We start from the raw sequence: 26,045 nt of genomic DNA on the forward strand, positions 1-26,045 counted from the left end.
CGGCGGTCTTCTGAGCAAGAGCCTAGGACACAGCCCTGGAGACGTCTCTGTAGTGAGCAACTGCTGCGGGTCTGTGCTTGCTCTCCTGGCTCTCAGTCACCTGTCGAGTGCCTTATAAATATTCACGGGAGTGATGTTGTACCTGCCAGCAGCTCTTGTAGCCAGGTTTGGTGTCTGCCCTGAGCACTGAAATCTCTTGAGTGCGTGGAACGGTGCGGATGTTTAAAAATGGGCTGTGTCACTGAGAAAGTGGTTCAGGTGCTTCACAAAGAGAGTTCCTGGTAGAACAGCTGCAGGATGCCCTGGGAGATGGGCTCTGGGGAGGTTATGGTGTTCATGGAGGGTGTATGGGTGGGTGCAGCAGCTATTCCAGTTACCTCCAGATGTGTCTGTAGCTCGGCAGAGACCATTACCGAAACACCCAGTGCGCTGCCAGGTCTCCACTATTCGAGTGGCCCATTAGGTTAGGAAGCTGCTTTTGCCTTCTCCAAGGGAGGGGCAGCGGTCTTCAAAGGGAAAAAAAAAAATCATCGAAATGGGCATCGGTGAGAGCAGCTACCTTCCCTTCCCTTTGTTCCTGCTCATTGAGAAGGAGCAGCGTGGCAGCGCGGCGCAGCGCCTTGTGGTTTTGCCGTCCTTCAGAGCTGTTCCCTCGAAAACTAAAGCGCTCAGGAAGCGAGCTTCCTGTCAGGTTTATTTTTATTCCCTTTCACAGTTACCCCACTGGGTTTTGCAGAGCTGCTCGGGCCCGCTGGCAGCCAGCATTGTGGGCTGAAGGAGAAGCACTGATGCGTGAAACGTGGCGGATTGCGCAGGCTGTGGGGCAGGTGACAGGCGCACGAGGGAGCGAGGTTTGGGGTTTTATTAACCTGAAAAAGGCTCCTTTCTGCAAATAGGTGTAGGGGGTACTTCTCCAAACGGCTCTGCTCACAAAATAGCTAAAAAAAAGCCCCTCTGTTCCCTGTGCTTTCCCATCATTGCATTTCTGTCTGTCCTGTACGTGGCCAGTGAGGGAGACGTGCTCGTGGCAGTGCACCCGAGCGAGCTCTTCCCTGGCCCTCTGACCCTTGGCTTAAATGAACTCGGTCTTTCTCTCCTCTCTCTCCTTCTCTCTTTCAGCTTGGCAGTGACCTTGGCGGGGGCATTGGAGGAAGTCCGGCAGTAAGTGCCATTCCGTTTTTTTCCCCACCTTAAAAAGCTGCTCAGAGCTCGGGGTTTTTAAACACAGCCTTGCCCATTATGTGCGGGAAGATGCTCAAATCCCTGGAGAGGTTTGAAAACGGACGACTGGAGCCAAAACCCAAAGGTCCCAACCTATGTTGCTTTGAGTCAAGCTGTCACCTGGGCTCTCCTAAGAGCGGCCAGGGCCAGAGCTGTTGACTCTGCTTAGCTCTTCTCTCTCAGAGCTTTTCGTTTGAGCACCAGCATTAACATTTCAGTACCATGTGCAACTGCTTTGGCAGCTGAAAGGCCAAAGGTGCTAACCTGTCTGCTGGTAACCCAAAGCCAGTGTCACCAGGGGCTTGTCAGAACTGAATAGCTTTTCTCCTCCCAAAAAGCCACGTACAACTTTTCCTGGTAATCTGGATCCTGTGGAGGTGCTCTGAGCTTTCCTACCAAGCACAATCAGCGCTGCGCTCTGCCTGTCCCTGGCTTCCTTTTCTGTGCCTGTGCTCTGAGAGCGTCCTAGTGCCTCGAGCGCTTGCCCAGGATATGGGAGACTTTCAGGCTGCTTCAAAGCACCCTTGGCTTCAAAAGCGTACCAGCTTCTTTCAGGAAAGCATTGGAAAATGATGCAAAATGGCTTGGAGACGCAGCAGGCAGGAGGGAGTGTGCCTTCAACCCATGGTCAAAAGCAAGCTCCCGGAGAAAGCTCCAGTCCCTCCTCCTAGCACTGCGTAGCCAGTAATTCAATGAGAAAAGCATACTCAGTTCTGGAAGGAGGGCCCTTGAAACACTTCTTGTGGCTGCAGTCATTCTCTCTGCTCCTTTCCCTGTGACTCTTGCATTCCTGTCTAACTTCGGCATGAGGGCAGAGGAGAGCCTGTGGCACGGTTTGCCTGTAGCCCCCAGGCAGCACGCTCCAGAACACGGCAGATGTTTACTCTGCAGAGATCACACCTCCAAAGTCAGGTTTCTGCTTCCCTGGGCCAGCATAAACCCACCACCCAGTTCCATAAAACCACCACTGCTCCCTGTCCAAAGGGTTGGATGTAAAACGCCCCATCTCAGGTAGGTTCCCGAGCACAGAATAGTGGTGAGATCTCAGCCCCAGCACCAGTATTTCCTGCTGCCTGCCTCGGTCATTCTGCCTGTTCTGGGCTGCTGACTGGTGAATCCTAGCCTCAAGCACTTAATTCCTCTTGCTCACAGTAAGACAACTTGGAAGCATAAATTGGGTGGGACTGTTCTCGTAGGAGCTGGACACCTGAGGCTTAATGCCCCAAGTTTGATGTCCTCTGGAGTCCAGGGGGAAGGATTGCCCTTGTTGCAGAAATGTTGTCCCCAGGCAACAGAGCTCTTGCTTTGGGTGGGAGTACACGATACGGTTTTGCCTCCCTTGCTATCTCTGGATATGCAAAATCTTGCAGATTCCTGAAGACTGGTACAATTGAGGGAAGATTTGAAGCATCTTGTCTTTTCCCCAGGCTTACGTAGGGTAGCTCCAGAAAGCACACTGTCTTTTTAGGAAGGAGCAATGAAGAAGAAAGATTCCTCTATGGTGGGAATAGATTACTGAAACTATAAAAATGATGCGAAAGCTATTGCATGGTTGAGGTGACAGCCGAGTGTAGGGATTAGTTGCCAAGAGCTTTCGAATTCAAATGCATTATTTAGCACTATTGATAATTCTGCAGGGAAGCTGCAAACGGCTTTAAAATATTTAGGATTTTGCCCAAGTTCATGCTTTATTTAATAAATAGCGTTCTTCATATGAGATACTAATCGGTGCCTCTTCTTTTTAACCCCTCCAGGTGGGGCAGACCTACATTCCCTCTTCTGTGCCAGCCACCTTTGCCCCTTCGCCCACCCCAGCGGTGGTGAGCAGTGGACTCAACGATCTCTTCGAACTCTCGTCTGGTATAGGCATGGCTCCCGGAGGATATGTGGCTCCAAAGTCTGTACGTAAGGGAAAAGAACAACCTCAGTATGTTGCCATACCTTGGGCTACAGGGACTGAAACTGCTCACGTGTCCCCTCTGTTGTTGGTCTCAGGTGCTGTTGGGGCATCTTTGTTCAATTCTTTTGCGTTATGTTTGCCCTAGATTTTTCCTGGACAGAGTAGTGGTTTGTAGGAGACAGTAACATCCTTCTGGTTTGTTTTTTTTTGTTGTTATTTTTGATTTAGTTTTCTTTAGCAGCTCCTTCATTTTTCATGTACAATATTGCTGTAAAGAATAGCATATAGCAGCTGGGCAAATTTCAATTTTATTGGACAGGTGTTTTTGGAGACCTGCTTTCTCAGCATGCTTCCCCAGGACACTGAGGGCAGGATACCTTTAGCTACAGTTTTCCTGGAAGACTCATTTATTTGAAGGAATCAAACATGACGCTGAAGATAAGCTCGTGCTTGGGATGAGCACTCCACAATGTAATGCAGATAAATGCTCTGTTAGTGACAGAGGTCTGCAGCGTTCATTAGATACCCAGTGCGTGATTTTGGTAACAGGCTGTGGAGCAACCACAGGGAGTACAGGGTTAGCTTTCCATGCCTCAAAGGGAATAAACAAAAATTTGTACTCTTATTAAATCGTCAGTGGGCATATAAACTAAAATTGGCCAGAGATCCTAGATTTCATAGGATACTGCAAAGCATACTTAAAACTTCTGGTCTGTGGCTGCTTGATTATGTACTGTATAAGACCAAGGACAAAAGAACCCACTAATTCTGAGCTAAGTACTTCTATCTGAACCACTCAAATTTGATTTTTTTCCCCACAAATATTATTTTGGAATCCAGAATACAAACAGCTAATAGTATTGCCCTGTGGTTTTATTTGGTACAACTTTAGTACTGTCCTGCCTCTAATAGCCCAACAAATCCTTGGAGAAGCCCCTCTGTTGGTAGACACGGTAAGTCTCTTGTTAGTGTGATGGACACAAGGTTTCAGTGTTTCTTGTGCATGCCAATGTTATAATATATTTAAATTCCTACTTGAATGCTTTGAACAAATATGCATTAGGAGCAGCGAGCTAATTTCTTGTTGGTGAGCTCGACCCTTTCAGCACCCCACATTGTATCTTCCTTGTAGTTTCTTTAGCATCTGTGGGCTTAATGTGCCAAGGTAGCAGGATTTCCTAACTGAAGACTTTCCTGTTAGGAAAACTGTGCTTGTTTGTCTCCAGGCTACACTTCTCATGCTGAGTGAGATTTCTCGTGTTCCAGGTTTGGCTGCCTGCAGTGAAAGCTAAAGGATTGGAGATCTCTGGCACGTTCAGTCACAGGCAGGGACACATCTACATGGAGATGAACTTCACCAACAAGGCTTTGCAGCACATGACCGACTTTGCCATTCAGTTCAACAAGAACAGGTAAGAAGGCAATAGACTTTGTCTGCAATCTTAAAAAGCTTGAAGGTCCTATGACAAGAGTCTGTCTGCACTGCTAGATACTGCTACCTTTTACGTGGATGTGTGATACAGCCTGAACTCTCCATCACACCACAGTTCTGTGAGAGAGATGAAAACATGAACTGATAAATCCATGATGTTCTTCAGTTGTCCTGGTACTGCAGCCTTCCTCCATTGAGGAAACAGGCAGGAGATGGTCCCATCATTCTCCTGGCTTTGAAGCAGCATCTTCCCCATTTCATCTCTGCAGAGTTTTAAAGCCACCTCTTGAGTTGTTAGGCAGGTTAGTGGTTTTATAGCCAGTAAGTGCCCTAAGGAAAGTGAGAGCATAAACAGGAAAGCATTTGAGCTGCACAAGTACTAATCCCAAATGACTTTACCTCCTGACTTAATTGCTGTGCTGCCCCTCAAACTGTCTGGAAGTACAGGTCTCATTAATAAAGCTATTTGTCAATGAAAAAGTTGCAAGGTAAGTGCCTACGGCACATGTTTTCCCAGTAATTGGCAGCCAAATGACTTTGTCAGAAGGAACAGCCACTTCAGTGTTTAGAATATACAAATTGTTCTCAGAAACGCATCCTAGCCAAGAGATGTGACATGGCAGTGCAACCCCAGTGTCTTCCCGTAAGTATCCTTCCCAGTCACAGAGCACGTAGCATGCTTTGTCATGAATTGTTGTGAGCAGTGCATCAAGGATTGGGCTGATTCTTATCAAGGCTGCAAGGAGTATCTTGTGACTGAAGTGCCTCACTGATTTCTTAAGATCCCTTCACAGGAAAAGGGTTCTCTGTAAGAAAAGTCCACTGAAACCATCTCTTTAATATCACTGTTAGCCTTGCAAATTTGGGATTTCTTGGGACGAATAATATTTACTTACAAAAGACATTATGCTACGTAACTCTTAGTAAATGTTCTCCCTGGACTGCTATATTTTCTGGAGAGTTTTTGTTAAGCTGCTATATGCAAATGTTTCATGCAAATTGGACTGGGGAAAAAAAGGCATTTTGTGTTTGATTTTTTCCCCATACATCAAGCTGTGTTCTAACCACACCTACATGGTGCTTCTCAAGGATATCAGTTTAAATACTGTACGGTGAAACAGCAGGTCCTCCTTTTGCAGCATATCAGCACATGCTTTGTATATAATCTACTACTATTTACTCTTCTACAAATACTTTCCTTGTGTCACCATTTTCCACTGTGTCTGTGTTGGAAAGAGCTGCGGTGGGCTGGCTCTGGGTTTAAACGTTAAGGCTTGTGGTTGGCAAGTTTCTGTTCCTGATGCTACTAATCACCTTCACTGCAGTCTTGGGATAAAGCATGTGGGGGGAAAAAAAAAAACTAGAGCTCTAGTGTGCCATAATATCAAGGCCACTTAGGAAAATACAACTTTCTTTCCCCTCGGAGAATGAGGAAAAACACCAGGGCTTTTGTCCCCCAAGGTGAAACAGCTGCAGAAAGCAAATCACATGGCTAGGCCCTTGCTGACAGTGTTCTCTTTTCAGCTCCAAAGAGCTGAAAACAGGAGAACCAAGAATGGTGCATCTGCTGGTTTCAGAAAGAGTGACACAACCAGTACACGTGCAGCTGGCTTTGTGCTAAGACACAATCAGTTTTCAGTGCCTGAAATAAAAATCCACACCTATCCGTCTTTGTTCCTATAAGTGCTCTCTCACCTCTGAGTTAATGTGAGTGCTGCTAAAGAGAAACACGATCAGAAGTAGGCACCCAAAGTATCTCATGCATCTGCACTTCCACGTGCTTTTGAAAAGAAGCCCTGACATTGTACAGAAGTGTTAAGCTAGATGTTAGCTACTTTACCTCTTCTCTACATTAAGCAGAGGTGCCTGTGGAATTAAGTGCCACTTGGACTGAAGAGGCAAGCAAACATTTGCTTTGCTGTGGTGTGTGTCCCCAGCTGAAGAAGACTCAAACTAAGCAATAAAGCCAGGATTAAGTCCAGGCACTGCCACTGGGGACCAGACAGCCGGCTCATTGATTTATTTGTTCTGCAGTGCTCTGTTACAAACCACATATTCCTCCTTGCTTATGTATTTGTTTCTGTAGCAGCTTCAGTTCCTTCTTCCATAGCTCCAATAATAAACAGCCACACGGTGTGTGATGTACTCCACTCCTAGTGCTCTGCAGCTCTCTTAAGAGTGAGCCCAGAGGCCTGAGCGTGCCTCCTCGTTCTCCTAAATTCAGATGCCGCTCCTTGCTGTGCAGGCTGCTGCTCAGCACACAGTCTGTTGTCATGCAGCTGATTGAACTGTTCCCAGATGCTGATCCCCTGAGCAGGATGTGCACACTGTCAGGGAGACCGTCCTGGTTCACTTTTCTCTGCTTTGTCCTGCTTTGAGCATCTGCCATGGTGCAGCCAGCTGTGTTCCTTTTCCTGGAGTAACAGCAGGGGCAGCTCAGGAGAGGGCAGGTGAGCCAGCTCGTGCTTGGCAAAAAGGTGTAGAGGTGTTGGGACAGCATCTCTGGCTTTGGTTTCCCATAGAGTCAGGCTGGGGCTCCCAGAAATGCAGTACTGCTGTCATCACCTCTGCTTTTCTCTTGCCCAGCTTTGGAGTCATCCCAAGCACCCCGTTGGCCATTCACACACCTCTGATGCCAAACCAAAGCATTGATGTCTCCCTGCCCCTCAATACCCTGGGACCAGTCATGAAAATGGAGCCTCTGAACAACCTCCAGGTAAGAATTGCCCCTCCTGGGCTGGGGGAAGATCAGCTGCTCAGTCTGGTTTGTTTATCCCAACACAATGTGGTAAGACTCTAATAACAAAATCCCATGTGTATAGGGTAACCAGGCAAAGCCAGAAGGTTACACAGATGTGGGCTGTGAGTCTGGCCAAAACTTCTTCCTGTTCCTTCCTCTGAAGCAGATTCCTTGAATTTTGTTACTCGCCTTTTCAAATACTTCAAAGCCAGTGTTTATATCTGTGTAAGGTCTCTGTCTGCTCCAGCAACACATTTGTGTTAACACGTTATGAGGTTTGGTTGGGCTTAAGAACTGGAGCTGGTGTGAACAGAGCGAGCACGTCCCTGTGGTGGAGCAGGCAGCGAGAAATACCAGCAAGGATTGAGGCAATTAAAGGAGTTGCAGGAAGGATGGAAACTGCCGTGTGATCAGTATTTCTCTAGTGCTCTTCACTGCCAGGTGCTCTGCAAAGGCATCGACACGTCCTTGCCTCCAGATAGATGAAGCCAAAGCAAACAAGATGTGTCCTATGAAAGGCAGGGCAGAAGTGACATAAGCAGTGAATGTCTCAATAACGAGGCTGTTGTGTGCACACCGGGGACAGCATTCCATAAAACAGGCTTATTGTCAGGTGGGGCTGCTGCAGGCAAGACAGAGCAGGGAGTTATTCCCCCTCTTTGGACCTGGGGCTGTCTGCATCAGTACTGGCATGCCTCAAGGGCTGTGGTCCTCACCTGGAAGGATCCTGTCCCCATTGCTATCACCTGCAGCTGTCCTGGGCTCCGTGACTGTCCCTGCTCTGTGTAGCTGGGCCCTCCAAGATGCTTTTCCCAGCAACGTGCACTGCAGCACATCTCGCTTGCCTCATGCCTCCAGGAGAAGGGAACTAGGCTGGGTTCCTGTAACGTAGCAGTCCATAGAGGGGAATATTTTGAAGCAGCTCATTCTCTTTTTAGATTGAGAGTGCAATGAAAGTTACTATTTATTCTGCCTGAGCAACTGTTTTTTTCCCCTACTCTTGACTTCCATTCTGGGGCTTATGACTTATTGATGAGTCTTTGGGCAAACAGCTTGAAATAGCTTCTCTGGCGCTCAAACGAGCAGTCCTACACTCAACTCTGAGCTCAGTCATGCGACTGGGGGAGCATGCGGACAGGGAGGGAATTACATGTGCTTCCTTCCACTGGGCTCTTCTGCCTTGTAGAAAGTCTGGATTCCCTTTGCATCCATGTCACGAGGACGTGTTGCATCACTGCCTCTGGGTCAGCTGGTGTGAACTCCACCACTTGCTCTGAAGGGAGCAGAAGTCATCTAGATGACGTGATGTGCCTCCATAACACAAGAGACCCTCTCAACGAGGCATTCTCAAGTTGCTGCTTCCTTTGATCAGGAAGGAAGCGAAGTATTTGGGTTATTAAATCTCTAAAGGAATCAGAACGCAGTTTCTTGTAGCTTCTTCTGCTAGAACAAAGCGAAGAGAAAACATGCGAGGAAACCTCCAGCTACCTTATATTGAGACAGCAGAGCATTCATTAGTGCCAGACTTAGCTGCTAATTTGCTAGCGCTCTCATTGCCATAGAAGTTGGCTGCCCTTTTACAATTAGGGAAGCTGCCATATGGAGTAATAGTATATTTCTCTGCAAAGAGTTGAATCATGATAGCAGATGCCAAGTTAAAAAGAGCACTCCCCTTACTTTCCTGACAGCAGTGGGTTTGATGGAGATCTGTCATTGCCCTGACAGCCAAGGCTCTGGGTTTGTTTTGTGAGTTCATGTAAAAATGATCTGTCTCGAAACATTCAGAAATCATTTTGGTGACCTACTTAGGGAACAATTTATAGCACAATATAGGAGTAGAGAATACAAATGTCCCTGTATTCATTGAAGAACCAAAACACTCATCAAGCTGAATTTGCTTAATGCAGTTTTTTCTGAGCTGGGGAACGTTGAAGTAGATTCAGGGCTGGTTTGAACCTGAGGACCTCCTGTTCATCTCCTATTCCGGCAGGGCCTTTTCTGTTTTAGCAACAAGAAAAATAAGTCCTCAAGTAACCAAACGGATAGCTTTCAACTTTTTGTCATGTTAATTAAGAACTTCAAAGGCTAGTTGTACATTCCTTAGGCAACTATTTCGGAAGTAATGAACTCAAGTCTTGTTCAGGTTATTTTTATTACCATTTCTAATCTTTCACCCGGTACAGCTGGCTTAATCTTAACACTTGTAATTATGGGAAGGTACTAAAATATTTGACAAGTTAACAAAAAGCCCTTTTTACAAGAAGATGAAAGCTGAAATATTTTCAGGAGTTTACGTAGGTAAAATATAACTACGGTTCCCAACTAAACAGTCATCTGATGCCAGTTGTCTTGCATCCTGTGCTAACGAAGAGCAGACTGCTCCCTCCCATCCCAACACAGCGATGCTAATTTTCTTGACCCGTTGAGATTCAGGTTCGACACCCAGTCAAGCAATGATTTATTCAAAGGATAAGGCCAAAGTTGGACTGGGCACAGCACTGTAGGGCTGAATTCTCAAAGAGGAAAATGGGTTCTGAAATTGGATTTTGCATTGGTGAGGAGCTGTAATTCTTTCCGGATGGTTCTTGGTCTTGAGGCAAAATTTGGAATAAGAAAATGCCTGGAATTAGAGCCCTCCTATGCTACCGTTGTTCCTAATAAATGGCCTTTCAAGGGCTGCGAAATGCTATGAAATCAGAATACTGTTTGTTCATCTGCGTACACAAAAATTGCTCCCATAACCGTGGGAAAGGGTGAAGTGGAGCCAGCCTGCTGAGTTTCTGAACCAAGCCTGGCTGTCATGTCACAAGGCTGATAATCTCTTTTGTGAGATGGTAACTACTTGCAGGAGTCGATACAATCAAAAACAAGCTGCGGGGACTCCCGGAGCTGTAGAGAGGCTGAGCCTGGAGCATTGCTGTTCTCTGGGGATAAACATTCAAAATTGACAATCAGCGCGTTGCCTTCCCCGGTGTTACCTGCTGTCAGCTACCAGGGCTGGTAGTTGCAGCTACTAAACACACAGCTGAAAGAAGCACAGCTTCAGTTTTCCACAACGCCCATAAAATGTTTTGGACTGGACTGGCAAGCACAGAAAGGGATGATCTGCCAGCTGCATTTCTTCCTGGAAAGTGACACTTGGAAATAGAGACTTCTCCCTTGCTGCGAAGCAGTGTGAGGTGCAGAACGTTTGTATTTCTTCCAGTTTGGCAAAACGTTGTTTCCGTAAAGGCAGATGAAGGTACAACTTTTCTCAATGAGAAAAGATCAGCCAGGCTAACACACCAGATCGTACCTACCCTTCCAGGCTCAGCTCTGCTCTAACTCCTCACCCGTGCTCCTCCCCGCCGCGGTTTCTCACTGGCAGTGCAGAGCTGTCGGAGCTCTTGTTCAGGAGAAATGTTAATGCATCCTGGGTCACAAATGCAGAGCCCTCAGCACTTGGCAACAGATTTCACGGTATCACCTCTCCACGAAAACAAGGCTGAGAACTGGCATGAGCAGCGAGTCCAGGCAGATGTCATTGCCTTTGGAGCCCGCTCGATAAATGGCACGGTACCGGCCTGTGTGAGCTGTGTCAAGCTCACTGGACCAACCATCAACAGCCTTGGGTAGTTAAAAGTGGAAGGTGGTTTTTTGGGTTTGTTACCTGGATTATTTTTTTTTTCAACAGCCTTTACAAACGAGAGTTTTATTCCAGCGTAGAGGAGAAACCCCAGCAGGCTCTCCGAAGCAACACTCACATCATGGCTCGACATCTGCGGCCGGCTCCTAGCTCAGCTGTGTGAAGCTGTTGGTTGCTGAATGAGGACAGGTCTGGCACACGGTGCAGCACGTTTTACCAAATGTGTGTTTTGAATTTCTCAATCCAGCCAGGCGAATGTGAGCGTGCAGCCCTCCCCCAGTAACTCGCTGTTCTGACCATTGACGTAAGCGATGTGCCTGCAGCCGGCCAAGGGTGCAGCACCCAGCCTGGCCCTGCACGCACAGCTCCACTGCCCGGGCTCGGGACTCGTGCCTGTAGGTACAGCATGAGGCTGGCAGCGCCTGTCAGGCGCCTATAGATCCTGAGAAGCCGACCTGTCAAAGAGAATGAAGCGAAACAGTGAGCACTCCCTGGAGGCATCTGACAGCCAGAGCAGCAGACTGTCACAGAATAGACCATGACCTTGTGCTGGCAGAGGTAAAAAAAAAAAATAAAAATAAAAATAAGACTCTGCAGAGCAGAGTTCTCACTTTAACAGTTTGGCTGTTACCAGGCTCTAAAGCAAAACCAAACTCGAAGTAAATCCTTAATTTAGTGTAGGTGCTAATGGGATTCCAAGTGGGTATGTTGTGTACTTGCTGCTGATGGGAAGCATCTGTGTTGCTTTCAGACTTGACTTTGAAAGTTGGTTCTTACGCTCAAGTCTGGGATTTAAAGCGTCAGAAACCCATGCTATTGAAGAAAATAACTTAGCGTTGTTCTTATGAGGTATCTCTTCCCCAAAATACCATACTGAGCGTAGCACTACAAGGAAGGATGCCAGAAGGGTAGGGGGATCATGCTGCAAGGTGAGCAAATATATTCCATAGATTACTTCTGCGAGTACTGCTTCCTCTAGTCAGATGGTCACAAACAAGATGTAAGTAATTGGGAGCCCTGTGCCAATTTCTAGTGTTTTCAGACCTTTTCAGCAGCGAAGCATCACATGAAAATCTGGCACCTTTTGACTTCTATCCCTCAGAAGCTTTGTAGGCTGCTTGACTAAATTCGCAAGGTAGTAATTTTTTTCTCCTTTCAAAAAGATTGCAGATGGAAAGCCATTCTGATTCAAAACGCTTCTGTTTAAACTCTCAAATGTCTGAGGCTGGAGCTCTTGTTAAAGATTTAATAGTTCAAGTGCGGGTCGACAGGTTAAAGCTGCGAAGCCCCAGGCAAAGTTAGCCTGGACCGGAGAATTTATTGAACGCGAGTGGAGGTTCCTTTCAAGCATGTCAAACCTGGAGAGACTTCTCAGCTACTGATACCACTTCAAATGTCATTGATTGTCTTAGGCCTGTGCTCTCACCTAAGGAGCACTGATTTTTTTTTTTTGGCACGTGGCTGCTGTTAGCTGCTCGGTTTCTCACAGGCTCTGCTCTGGATCTGCTTTCTGCCTGAGGTTGCTTTTGCAGCCCGTCAAGTGGCACTGGATGCTCCTGGGGCTGAGTGAGGTATGCCCCTGGACAGCTGTTAGCAGCCGGCAGAGCCTCTTAGCCACTTCTTGGTCTGTGTTCCCCTGCCCACGTGTCTGCAGGTTGCTGTGCCTGGACCTCATCTGGGGACCGCGGTGCGTGCCTGGCTGCTCTGAGAAGTGCGTGGTGTTTCGTGCTGGAAGCTGTCTTGGAGAGCTTGCCCATCTTGTCCCAGCGCTATAGGTTTTGGGAGGCTGCATCGTTTTCCTTTCCTGCTTGCGAAAATTATTTATAACAGCTGATTCCTGCATCGTTACAGATGCCTGCGAGGCGACATGGGATGTCGTTGCTCAATCCGGCGATGCGGTTTGGGGGGGAAGGCTGATGTGTGGCTTGCTGTGCTTTGCTGGGAAGAAATTACACTTCAGAGCATCTTAATTGTGTAGCTCTCCAGAGCACAGCCAAAGCAGCTTACTCAGTATGTTTCTGCAGAGTTGAGAAGCAGGTCAGCAGATACCTTTTTATAGCATTTTTGGAACTGCAGGGACAGGGTTAGCATATTAATTTGGTGCGAGCCTCTAGAACCGTGACTGGAGAGAAGGCACTGCTTCCCAGCCCCTCTTGGAAGGATCCTCTGCTGTATGGCAACAACAATTAGCTCCAAAAGCTAAGTAATCCCTGTTGTTCTAAGGCAAGGCAATTAATCACTAAATCAGATTTGGGAGAGATCTTGGGTCACGCAGCATAGACCCTGCTCTGCTTTGTTGTTTTGCTACAGTACCTCTTACTGCCAGCGTTGTCAAGGCTCGTTTTAAATACTTCAGGCACACTGGAGCTTCTCTCTTCATCAGGAGAATTTTGTGCTGCTTAATAACGCTCGCTATCAAATTTTCCCAGATGTTTAGCTTCAATTTTCACTCTTCTGGCTTATCTCCATGTCTGTTGTGTCCCAGCAGAGCATCTCGAACGGCCACGCTGCTGTCCTTTGCCAGGCTCCCCTCCCAGACTCAGAGGTGCATTTTTGGCTGCTCACCCAGCATTTTTTAGTCACATTTTGCAGAGGTGAATCACTTCGGCCCAGCCACCAAGCTGCTTTTACCCCTCTTGGGTCCTGGAGCCTCTAGCTCGAACATCAGGTGCTCCAGCTCCCAAATATGACGGCAGCGATGGAAGCGTGAGGCAGCTCCCTGCTGAGGGCCAGTTCAGTATTTTTTTTCTGGGTTGCACCATAATTTACATGGTTTCAGTAGGCTTTAAACTAATCCCATCTTAAGCTGATTTGCGCTGGGGAATTAAATATAAGCTACTACCTTTAGTGATGGCTGAGAGCAGAAACCTCACAGGCTGTCACATCTGCCTTTCTGTTCTTCTTTGCACTTCTGGGACCTTCCCAACAGCTGGAAGAGTTCGTATGGGGTGTTCATCTCCTACCCCTTGTCCTCTGGCTTGTGTGCTGACTTAGGTTTCAATTCTCTGGTTTATTCCCCTCCCTTGTCTACCCTCAGCTATTTTTACAGACATTTGGGGGTGCCTTTCTAAACCCGCCGCTGTGGCACAATCGATTTGCTCAGCAGAACACTAATGTATGTAATTATTTAATGCGAATGGAGGTTGCCTTGGCATAAACCTTTGTAGCAGCAAATTTATTGCTTTGGCCTAGCATTCAGCATGGTCTGGTTTGTGTTTCGGCCGGGTGACAAATTGGAGAACTCCTTCTGGGATTTTTCAAAGGAAGTGGGAGCTCAAATGGCTCCTGAAAGCCAAGGCTCCTCCCCACGCAACCTCAGTTCCAGGTCTCTCTTCCAGCCTACGTTGCCTTCACTGCAAGCGATGGCAGGTGTCTGCTGAACTGTATTCCCGTGACAGGCTATCGCTGTGCAGGATGATGCAAGGAGAGCGTGAGAGGCATAGGAATAAAGCCCAGAGCCACGTTTTCTCTGCTATGTTATGACAGTGCACTTTCTCAGCCCTCCCGTTTGCTCCTGCTGTACCGTCAGCTCTCAGCCTGGGGAAAACTGAAAGTGAGGTTGCTCTCGGTGTTGGCAGAGTTCAGTTGGTAACGTGGCAAGCTTGTGTGATAAAAGGCAGTGCAGTGCATCTCCCTGGCTGGCAGAGTTTAACAACACTGAGAATTAAGTCTTTTGTCAAATTCTTCTTTTTTTTTTTTTTTTAACCTCCCTGATTGCTCCATAGCAGAGCTTCCTTCCAGGAATCACCACCCAGCACATGTTTTCTATACACGTTCATTCTCTACGCAGCTTTAACTAAGGCAGGAGACTGGGAAAATGCTAGGAGGAAGGTGCAGTGAGTGGATCAGCTTCAGGCTTTCTAGGGAATGACCAGGCTGTGAGACGTCGAGGATGTTCAGATGTGACTGAGAGCTGGGGTTAAGGAACAAGGAATACACAGGGAGGTGGAGCTGGGGAATTGCAAGAATTAGATGAAAAAGAGGGGTGATGGAGAAGCTCCTGTGCAACATCACAGACGTGCTAGGAGCTGTGTGTGGCTAGGACAGAGGAATTTGCCTCGGGAGGTGGAAGAAGCGAGGGAAGGGAGAGGAGAAAAGAGTGAGGATGCTGGCGGTGACCCCATCAGTGCAATTGGCTCCGAAGCAGCACAGTGAAATGCTCCCAGGAGAAGATTGAGCAGCTTTTAGTGAAAATGGAGTGGGCACCGAGGGGTGGGACTGATCTGTCTGAAACTCCACTCAGCAACATCTCTCCAGGTGGTCTCGTGTTCAGAGCTGCCCTGTGCTAGGGGAGCACTGCAAGGGCACGGGCAGGCGGCGAGACTGTAAAATCTTGGGACCCCTTTGGACTTCCAGGCAATACAGATGCTTTAACCCCCCCGTTTCTTCTGTAACAGGTGGCTGTGAAAAACAACATTGATGTCTTTTACTTCAGCTGCCTAATTCCTCTCAACGTGCTTTTCGTAGAGGATGGCAAAATGGGTGAGTGCTTTCAGGTCTGCGGGCAGCCTCCCTGAGCCAGGCTGCACTAACAGCGCCCAGCCGGGCACGATTGTCCCGTGGCTGAGATTTACGTGTGCCTGGCCATGATCCATGGCAGCACAGCTCCACAGCCCAAACTCATCACTGGAGGTTTGACAGCTCTTCCCTGTCGTCCTGCGACTCCAGTAGCTGTGCTTTCAGGACCCGCGTCCTCTGCTCTGATCCTGCCAGACGAGGAGTGGATCTGTTTTCTTTGAGACTAGTTTCTATTTTGTTTTTTTCCTGATTTTTTGTTGTTGTTGTTGTTTGGTTTACTCAAATGGGTGCAGGATTTGTCCCAGCAGCACTTTCACACGTAGCACTGTTCACTGTAGCACTTAGCTGCCTGTTCTTTACTAAATTGTTGTTTGAATTGGATGGGAGGCTGCTTGAAAAGCAGCATCTTAACTTTGACAGTAACATAATCCTAAATGTGTAGGTCTCCTTCCTTCTTGTCAAATCCCCCATGTTCTTGGTTTGTAAGCAGCTCACAGACTGTCTTTGATTTGGGGGGAGGAGGGGTCTGAAAACCACCAAAGCTTTGCTGCTTTTGCAGTGCAATTCAGGTCATTTAGAAGCAAATCCTGCATCTGACCACACCAGGGCAAAATGTGACCACGAAGCCTTTTGTGTCCTTACCTTGTATCATTTTGCAGTGATTTAATTAATGCCCTAATCCTGCGAGGGGCCGGGGGTGCTGATTGTCTTTCTCGTTTGTAGAGCGCCAGGTCTTCCTCGCAACATGGAAGGACATTCCAAACGAGAACGAGCTGCAGTTCCAGATTAAAGACTGCCACCTGAATGCCGGTGAGTAGCTTAATCCTGCCGCGGGACGAGCTCTGAGACCCACCTTTGATCCTCTCCTTGTGAATAGCAGTGCGTATGGGCAGCAGGGCCCTGGGCATTGTGCTTGGGAACACAGCAGCCTGTGAGCCCTGCATCCCAGGGCTATAAAAGCACAGGTCCGTAGCTAGGTCTGTGAAAGCACATCTGAAGCCCCACGTCTTCGATTTCACCCGTCTGCGTCTTCCTTTCAGTCTGCATCTTGTATTCTTTTATTCTCTTTATAACTCTGCTCTGTAAGCTGCTCTTTTAGACAGAGCTAGACGCTGCGTTGGGGCTGCGCTTAATCCTGTCCTGCTGCTGGTTGTGCCAGGCAGTGTCGTCCAGCCCTGCCTTTACCCAGCTACATAATCCCGGGCTGGACTCTTCACCTTTCAGCATCTGCTTTCGCCTTTCTCTTGTGGCAGAGTAATGCTACGTGCCACTGCAAAAATATTCTGCCATGTACTGAGGACAGGCCGTGTGAGAGAAGAGTTTTGAGCTGCTGTAGTTAGCTGCTGCCTGGATGTGCCCTGATCGTGATCCATCCCATTTCGTTCTGCCTTCAGGTGTCTAGCTGCCCCTGCTTGCGAGCCTTCTCCTTGCAGGTGTGACCTTACTACTGCAGGATGAGGGAGTGTAGGGAGTGAAACGTGGCCAGCTTAGCAGCTCTGCTCCGTATCGAGAGGTTCTGGACGGGAGCCAAGCGATTCTACCAAAAGCTGCTGTGTTTCACAGAGGAAAAAAGTGTCCCTATTGATTACAAACCCCGTAACCTTTTTATTCTCTCGTGTCTGCTATTACACAACGAGCACCCTCTTGCCTCAATTGCAGAAAGAAACCATGGGTCTCTTTGTACTCATAATTATTACTGTTTTTGAATATAAAAGATGGAGCACGCAAGAGGGGGGGGGGGAAATAGCAGCTGTTGAACCTTCTGACTTGATTTCACTGTGGGGTTTCAGACGAGAACAACCTCTGCACCTCCCCCAGCCCTCCCTCTGCTCCCCACCATGCTTGGCACTGCCTCCCCCTGCACTGCAGCGCTGCCGTCCCTGATGCCTTCTGCTCCAGCCATGCCCTCGCTGCACCATCCCCAGCTCTTTGTACGTCAGATCAAAAATGCTGGTAGCTTCTCTGGGTCAGCATTGGGGTATCGTGGTCCTGGCTTGCAGAGGATGTGGCTGTGAGGAGATGTGCAAGGCTGGGAGGATGAGCTCTGGCAGGGTGGTGGCCAGGTGATCCCACAGCCTGGTCCATGCACCCATCTCCCTCCAGAAGGAAATGGTAAAAAAAAAAAAACAAAAAAAACCATGGAATGGCAGGTCCGAGACAAGGGGGCTTTGCCATTCAGAGGGCAGATGTTGCCCAGCCTGCTCTAGTCGGTGATGCTCAGTGGAGACCACGTTAGTGGCTCACACCGGGAGGTTTCTCTGCAGAGCTGTGTGTGCTGGAGCTAGCACCCTGGAAGTGGGGCTTCTCCTGAGCAGGGCCAAGCACTTGGAGGCTCCAGAGCTCTCAGGGTCTGCCTGCCTCTTGCTTACGTGCGGGAGAAAGTGGGTCATGTCTCACCAACAGATTTCAGATGCTTCCATCAGCTGAAGTTTCTGTTCCTGTACTTCCACTGCAGACACCTCCTCCCTCTTGCAGCTCTGTGGGCTGTTTCCTTCCTTGACCACCTGGGCTTTGGCAGGGAGCAGGCCAAGAGCTTGCAGGAGGCAAAGCTGGGAGGATCGTGTGTGCTTGTCTTAGTCCCCGTGTTCAGCTGCTGGTGCAACCCTGACGCAGTCTGCTGCTCGCCTTCCACCTAAGCAGTGACCTCCTTTGGCACAGACCATCTGAAGAGCACCACGCCTGTCTTTGCAATAATCAGGCGTGCCCAAAAACTGGTGAGGGCTGGGCTTCCAGCACCCTCAGGCTCCTTGTACCGTGGGAAGTGTCCCCTGGTGCACACCAGGGTGGAGGCAAAGTAAACGGGGTGAGCTCTGATGAAAGCTGAATCCAGCTGGCAGCTGGGCTGTGCCAGAGCAACGCTGCCTGCTTGGTCACACGCTGCAGCAGGGCAGTAATCTTGGAAAATTCACAATCTTGAAATCTTGATCCCTTGTTTCAAATCACCTTCTTTCAAGGCACCTTGTTTCTTTCTTCTGCGAATAGCAAATTGGTGTGGGATATAAAAATCTTTGGGAACTTGCTCCTCGTGGAGGAGAGGGATTTGTGTGCCGAAGCCTTCCTTGTGGGAGATGCCCAAGCAGAATGAAGCTCTCGGCCAGGGCAGTTGGCAGGTCTGAAATAATTGAAATAATCACACGTAGCTTTCGTACCACCGCATAAAATAAGGTACACAACAGCTGCTGGAGCAGAGCTGTGCGGAATAAAGTCTGCAGCTTTCAGTGACTCCCAGCTGAAATTTAGAAGGTGCTGGGTCTCGTAGCCCAGTGGGGAAACTGAAGTTTTAAGTAACTAAAAAATAATAATTAAAAATAGAAAACGAGCTTGGAACAGGGATTTTATGGAGCCAGGCTTTCTCTGTCAAGAAGGCAGCTCACGAATTTTGTGTACATCCAGGGCTGTCTGCCTGTCACGCTGCAGCAGCCACCTTACAACACCTCCTGTGGGAACGGCAGCACTTTCCCCGGGTTCCTTCCTTTGTTCCTGCAGACAAAAAGGAGATGGGCACGCGGGCTGCCGGTGGAGGTGCTTCTGTGTTAGCCTGCTCCGAGGCCTTTGTGGGCAGAAGACTCATCCTGTGCCCACGAGGCAAGCCAAATAGGATTGACCGGAGCTTTGATGGTTTGGAACGGGGGTGGCAGAAAAGGCTCGTGGCCCTGGCAGCTCACCCCATGCCAGGGCACGGAGCAGCTGGGAAATTTTGGCTGCTGCAGGCAGCAGTGTGCAGCACCGCCAGCCGAAATCTACAGCAAGGTGCCAGGCTGTGGGGCGAGGAGCAGGAGCCCTGAAAAAGTCCCAGCTTGCTGCTCCCAGCCCTTCCCCAGCATCTTTGTTCCAAAAATACGCAAGCCCTGGATCCTTGGAGGTACCCCACGATCTCCAGTGACTCCGTGAGGGATGAGGGCTTAATTTTGGGTGAGGGATTTGGGCTCGGGTTCCCAGCAGTGAGAGCTGGTGTGGTCCTGAGGCTGCTCTTTGGGGCTGGGGCTGTATGGAGGAGTGTCTGGAGCTGTGCTGTGGGGCCAGGGTGTGCTTGGGATGCTCTGCACATCCTGAATCGATCAGAGCTCCGTTTCATGCATCTGCCTCTTTAGGAAGAGCTTATGATAGTGCTGTGGAGAAAGCTGGATGCAGATACAACTTGCAATGAAAACGCAAGGTCATGGTTATACCCCTGCAATCTCATCTATTACGAGTCCAGAGCTGACTTTAATTGTTCTGCCTTAAACAAAAAGAGGGATCTAGTGCAAGAAGCAGGCAGTGGCGTCCCCCTCGATGGCGGGGAGCACGAGCAGCAGGCCCTGGTAGCGTTTGGGAAGGGCCCAAAACTGCAACGTCCTCAGCACTTTTTCCTTTGGAAATCATCCTAATGACTGCTAACGAGTCCTGCTCGTACTGTGACAGTTTTACCCAGCGCTCGTGTCATTCGTGCCTGAAAATAGATTCAGAGACTGCTACGGCTCCGATAATCCGGGTGCTGCCGGTGCAGCTGCGCCGAGTGAGGTTTCCCCTGCAACCGAACACGCGCTCAGGCTCCGTTTGCTGCCTCTCCGCTGCTTTTCAACGTGCTCGGTTTGATTAAATTTTAAAGGACCACTACATTAGGCTAAGATATGCAAATCAGATTAGCTGGATGATTTTCTTTTTTTAAATTTTGCTTACTCAAGCGCACTGAGTGAAAGAGCACAAGCTGACTTGCACATGGAGCCTGAATGCCATTAAACAGGAGCTAATTAGTCGCTGTGCTGCTCAGCAGTTCTAGCAACTTTGGGTTTTGCTGCCTTATTGCTGGTCCTTAATTTGGTGTGAAATGACAAATTCGGTACTTGGAGCTGAACGGGGCTTTATCGGTACGCGGCGGTCATTCGTTTTTTCCCAAGTGATGCTCCAAGGCCAGGGCTGCAAGAAATGGAATTTTCTTGCTGGAACAAACAAGTTGCTCAGGTGTGTTTAGGTATGTGGGGATCTCATACCCTGATCATTTGGTAAAGAACCCTATTACCTGGGAAATGGAGGTGCTGTCATAATATCGACCCAAGTGTCTCCCCACTGGATCCGAGTCTCCAGATCCCTCTGGTGTTTGGATGCAGCCTCAGCTGGCTGCTCAGAACCATTCGGGTGCTGCTAGGAATGGAGCAGGGATGTTTCCAGCCACCACAGCACAAGGTGCAAGGGTCAAGTTTTCCTCTGTGCCAGCCAGTGCTCGTTGCAGAGTGCCGTGGAGGAAGGTCCGTGTTCAGAGGTGTCCTGTTGGTGTTAAGCTGGGTATCTTGGATGGTTGGGTGCAAAGTGAAGCTCTTCTGAGGCAGGGTAATAAGAAATGCTGTTCAAAAAGAAAACCAGCACTGAAAGATGGACTGATGTCGTCCGCTTCTCTGGCAGTGGGGATGGGGAAATCTTTCTGTATCCTCCAAATGTGACAAGGAGCACTGAACCAGAAGAAAAAGCCCTGCAGAAAGTTGCGCAGCGAGGCTGGATGCAGACTGCCGGCCTGCAGAAGGGCTCGCGTGGCTGTGGGGTGGCTCACAGTCCCCGAGCACTGCGGGATGGGGCCGTGTGTGCCTGGCAGCACCACCCAGCCCTAACCCTGCCTGCTGCGGGGCCTCGCTGAGCGCCGTGCTCTCGATGGGGAGCCACAGCCCCGTCCAGAGCTGGGTGCAGCTCTCCGCTCCCAGCAGCTCTCTGCCTTCAAGGGCTGCGCTGTCACACGGCATTAGCGGCCCTGCCTTCAGCCTGGCACTGTTGCTTAGCAACTCTGCCCGATTTCCAAAATCCCAAATCCCCACACTCGCTAGCACAGGAGGGATGGGAGCTGCTGCTGCTGCAGCTTCTCGGGGCGAGAGGCAATAGGAACGGTCCCCAAATCTGTGCTGGGAGGAGGGGGCAGGAGGTGCTGGGCACCCCGAGCATCAGCACAGCGTTGCTCCAGGCACCTGGCTGAAATGGGGTGTGTTTGGTGGGATTTCATGTGCTCTGCTGGGGATAACTGAGGTCAGACAGAGGCAGAAGCAGGCTGTCCTAGGAGTTGACCCGCCTCAGTTTCCCTCCCTGTACCCCCACAGGCAGGGTACAGCCCGCAGGGGGCTGTGAGGAGGAGTTGGGGAGAAATCACCTCCGTTTGGAGCTTGGAGAGCCCCTGTGCGAGGAGCTGCCCCCAGCAGAAGCAGTGTCTGGAATGGCACGGGGTGCAGGCACGCAGTGGAAGGCTTTGGCATAAAGCAGCTGCTCCGTGGCCCCGTCTCACATCCTGCACCCCCTCTGCTGCACGCCTCGTGGTGGGCTAGCAGCCCCACAGCTGCCCAAATTTCACTTCCCCACTTGCAGCCTTGCTTCCGACCCCGTGCCCACGCTCCCCAGGGATGAGATTCCTCTGCTCGGGGATGAAGATCGCTGGAGGAAGGGCGCTGAACCCTTGCCAGCAGCTCCGCTTCCCAAATAGGTGTCCAGAGGGGCTCCGAGCGGTGAGCTTTAACCACAGCCCCTTGAAATTGGACATCAAACATCAAATCCCCTTAAATACTGCTGTCCCTCGCAAAGAAGGATGCGCTCTGTGAGCCAGCACTCGGGCAGCACGCCCTGCTTTCCCACAGCCCCATGGCAGCTCTCGCTGGCTGGGGTGGCCCAAGGAGATGGGATTTGGCCTCCTCCCCGATGGATGAGATGCATCGTGCCCGGGCTGTGGCTCCCTGCGAGCAGAGGGCTCCACGGTGCCCGCTGCCCTGATCTGGCAGAGTTTGTTGTGGGGAGGAGGAGTAGAGGTGGGAGGAGGAGACAGAGGGAATGAGGGTTTTTAAGCAAAGGATCTCATTAGTTCCTTATATCTGCCAGTTTCCATAGTAACTGGGGAAGAGAGGAAACCTAAATCTGAGCGTGTCTGGGTAGCTGGATGCCTGCACCCGACCCGCACGCAGCCGCTCTGCAGCTCGGGGAGCACAGGGGGTCACGGGCTGCCCACGGAGCCACCCCATGGCCATGGGGTATTGGGGCTGCCCGGGGAGGAGCAGGTCTGTGCACCACCCTATGGATTTATAGGGCCCTTTGCTGCTTTTACCCTTCCATGGTGTGTGAGCAGACCCAGCTATCCCTTCTCTAATCCCTCCATACAGCAGCACGGGTATCTGCTCTCAGCAATGGGAATTTACTGGAGCAGTGACATGAGGGTGCCCGTCCCTGAGCCTCCCCCCCAAGCCTGTAACCTCCCCCCTTGCTGGCACCCAAAGGCTGAGGCTCGCCCTGCCCTGCACCATCCCAAGAGCCAGAGGCTGCTGGGCTGGGGCTTCGTGTTCTGTGCATTTGCTTCTGTTCTGGCTTCTCCGTGATGTCCCTTGGAAGTAGGTGTGTCGTGGTCATGTCCATGCAGTTCTGCAGGTGAAATCATACATCTGTGAGTGCCGAGGTCACACAGACTCTGTCACAGCCCTGTGCTGGAGCAGATGGGCAGCGGGGTTCTACTCTTCGATTACTTTAAAAAAATAATAATATAAAATGGGGGTAATGGGGAATAGGGGAAGGATTTTAATTACTTCATAAGACGTTGTATTGACAAGAAATGTTGCTCTATGAGCAAGAGGGGGAAGCAGGAGGGAGCTGCTGTGGTTGGCACAGGACCTTGGAACCAGGCACCCAGGTGCACCTCAAGCAGGGATCTTCCTTCTCTGCCCTCGTCTGGGGCAGCCTGCCGGCTGCTGGGGGCTGTAGGTACAGCAGAGCCCTCGTACCCTCCGAGCTGCTGAATCTCGGCCTTGCCAAGGTGCTGAGTTCTCCTGATCCCTGCCCAGGATCACATAACTGAAAGCCCTGCAAGATTGGTGAATACTTAACAAAGGATCACAGCCTGAAAAGAAAGAGGTGGCTCCGAGGAAGCAAACAGGACTTTTTTCTTTGTCATAGCTGCTCCTGTCCCCAGAGAAATCTCCGGGACAGAAGTCAGCGTTTCCTTGTGTGCTTGCATCCTGGGAACGCTCCTCTGGGCTCTGCTGTCCCCACTGATGATGAATCTGAATTAACAGATGTGTTTTTCTTCCTTTTTCTCTCTGAAGACACCGTCTCCAGCAAGCTGCAGAACAACAACGTGTACACCATCGCCAAGAGGAACGTGGAGGGCCAGGACATGCTCTACCAGTCCCTGAAGCTCACCAACGGCATCTGGATCTTGGCTGAGCTGCGCATTCAGCCGGGCAACCCCAACTACACGGTGAGGTCGGGGGGACGCGGCACAGGCTGGGCTCCTTCTCCCTCACCTAGCACTGAGCGGTTTCTCCCTGCTGTGCCTCCTGTGCTTGTTCTCAGGCAGATGCTGTTAATTTGACCCAGGGGCTAGGAATTCCTACTGGACTGGAAAAAAAGCGATACACAACAGAATTGCTCTGTTACCAGCGGGTTGGGATAATGCCCACTCAGCACCGAGCTTTCATTTGCCAAGGTTACCCAGAGATAAAGCCAAGAGACATTAGCGAGAAAGCTTTGCCAGGACACCCTTCCCCCTCTAGTAAACAAGAAGAAATTTATGCCCTGCTGGCTCCTGCAGCAGAGCCTGGCTGGCTGGGCGTCGGAGGCGCTTTGGGCTCGTGCTGGCATCAGCTGGGGCTGGTGGGAAGGTGCTGTCTGGCCGGCATCGCGCACCCCTGTAGCCCTTCCCTTTCCTTTTACTCCTGTTCTGAGGATCTGCATCCCCTTATTAAAACATTTCTCACCTGGTGGAATTCCCACCAGGAATTTTAAGAGAAATCCCCGGTCTTGGAGAGCTGGAGGGGGAAAGCAGGCGATGGCAAGTGCTTCAACATGTTTACGACGAGGATTTGATGCCACCACAGTGATCTTGGCCCAGTCCTCGCTTTCGAGAGGGGCGACATCCAAGTTTTCTGCTCAGTCCTGACAGATGCAGTGTTGTAAGCAAACACACCCTCAGGCATGGCGCTGTGATTTACAGCGTGAGGGCACGTCCCTTGTCACAGAGCCGGGCACGGCGGCCCCTTACTTCGTGCCCACAGAGCTGTCTGCTTTTGGTAAGGAATTTGGGAACCCCGAAGTGGGCGTTTGCGTCTTATCTCTCGCAGCAAGCTCTGAAAAAAAAGAATTTATATGGTAGTGATGAAGCAAGCAGTTCCCAGAAAAAATATTTGGGGTGACTGTGACCGCTCACATCCATTTTCTGTCCCCCCCGTGGTGTAGCTCAGTTGCCTTCATGGGCTCAGCAGAAAGCTCCTGCCTTCCTCGGTGCCACCCCTAACCTCTGCTCCCCTCCTCTCTCCGCAGCTCTCCCTGAAATGCCGAGCTCCCGAGGTGTCCCAGTACATCTACCAGGCCTACGATGCCATCCTGAAGAACTGACGGGGGCCAGCCCGTGCCTCGCCCTGCAGGAGGAGGAGGGAGAAAGGGGCCCCCAGTCCTCCTCTGCCGCCGGTGCAGGGAGAAAAAGCACTCGTAACTGGAAGCAGCTGTATTCATGTGTAGGATTTCAGTCAAAGGCACTGATTAAACAAGGTAGCAATTAGTATCCACGTGCTAACGATGATAGGGAACAACCCCTTTGGTATTTTTAGCGTCCATTGAGTTTGTAACCACTGCTTCGACTACTCCCACACCCCCTGCCCATCACTCCTTGTCCGTTCTCGTGGGCTTCTCCATTTTGTGCCAATGTTCAGTGTTTTCTAAATGGCTTTAGGTGTAGTTCTGATTTTGTAAAATACTGCTCACTGGAGGAAAAAAAAAAAAAGCAAAAACCACGTCGGCTCATTAAAACAAGGCAAAATTGTCAAAAACATACACTGCACTTTATTTTATATTTTTTATACATTTTTGAGTTTTTTTTTTATTGTAATTGGGTTAAAGGGAAAGTGATTCCAAGGAAGTTTTGGGAGCCCCCGAGGGCTGTTAGGCTCTCGCAGGGTGAGAAGGGCCTCGGGGAACTAGGAACAGAGCCATCCGCCTGGTCCGTGGAGACGGACGCGGCCCTAAAGCAGGGGGTTTTTATTACACTTGTTCCTCAGCCTCAGCTCTGCTCTTGGTGGTGTGTTTTCACTCCAACCATCTCCCTGGCTTGTGATCTGCTGATTTAAGAAGCAAGGCTCTCCTTGGGTGGGGAGGAGCTGCGGACCTACACCCGTAATGGGGCAGCAGGGTTGAAAAAAGGGAAAGGAGCCTGCTTTTAGAGCAAAGGGCCCTGTGCAGAGCATGAGGTGTGGTCTGTCCTCACCCTCTGCATCTCTTCTTCTCGCTCGCTCTGTGCCTGCTGCAGCCAAGCTGCCTTTTTGGCCGTCCCTTGAGCTGTGCCGCTTTCACCAGGCGCTGTGCAAAGCCCGGGCCCTCCCCTAGGCTGCTGTAACCCTGAGCGTGGCAGCGCTGCTTTCCCCCCAGGCACAAGGGCCTGGCAGGACCCCGGGGGGCTTGGCTGCTGCTGGCCCCATCCCAGGGGGCTGAGCAGCTCTCCCCGTTCCTCTGCTGTCCCCCAAAACCCAGATGCTGGCACGCTGGGGGGACGCTTTGGGCTTGGTGGTGTTTGCACCCCGTTTGCCAAGTTGAGCAGACCTTGGAAGCTCGGTTCTCCGTGCCCCCATGCCCATGGTGACAGATCCCTCGGGTTCCTGCTCAGCCCCTGCCCTGGCCCCTCTGT

General features: G+C 50.2%; 1 protein-coding gene across 4 annotated transcripts in view; it reads left to right on the plus strand.

Moving 5' to 3' along the window:
* AP2B1 (adaptor related protein complex 2 subunit beta 1) overlaps window positions 1-25,196 on the plus strand; it is a 77,004-nt gene extending 51,808 nt beyond the window's left edge. For 3 of the 4 annotated variants that reach the window (XM_068656023.1, XM_068656020.1, XM_068656022.1), the window contains exons 15-22: window positions 1,120-1,161; window positions 2,976-3,122; window positions 4,388-4,533; window positions 7,140-7,269; window positions 15,316-15,400; window positions 16,160-16,246; window positions 23,473-23,627; window positions 24,689-25,196. In XM_068656023.1, coding sequence (XP_068512124.1) covers window positions 1,120-1,161; window positions 2,976-3,122; window positions 4,388-4,533; window positions 7,140-7,269; window positions 15,316-15,400; window positions 16,160-16,246; window positions 23,473-23,627; window positions 24,689-24,763 — 867 coding nt within the window. In that variant the 3' untranslated portion in view covers window positions 24,764-25,196. The remainder of the gene's footprint in view (window positions 1-1,119; window positions 1,162-2,975; window positions 3,123-4,387; window positions 4,534-7,139; window positions 7,270-15,315; window positions 15,401-16,159; window positions 16,247-23,472; window positions 23,628-24,688) is intronic. The other variant, XM_068656021.1, reaches the window with a different exon arrangement.
* The last annotated feature ends 849 nt before the right edge of the window (window positions 25,197-26,045 follow it).

Source organism: Anas acuta, chromosome 19, assembly GCF_963932015.1.
Source record: "Anas acuta chromosome 19, bAnaAcu1.1, whole genome shotgun sequence".
Lineage (NCBI taxonomy): Eukaryota > Metazoa > Chordata > Aves > Anseriformes > Anatidae > Anas > Anas acuta.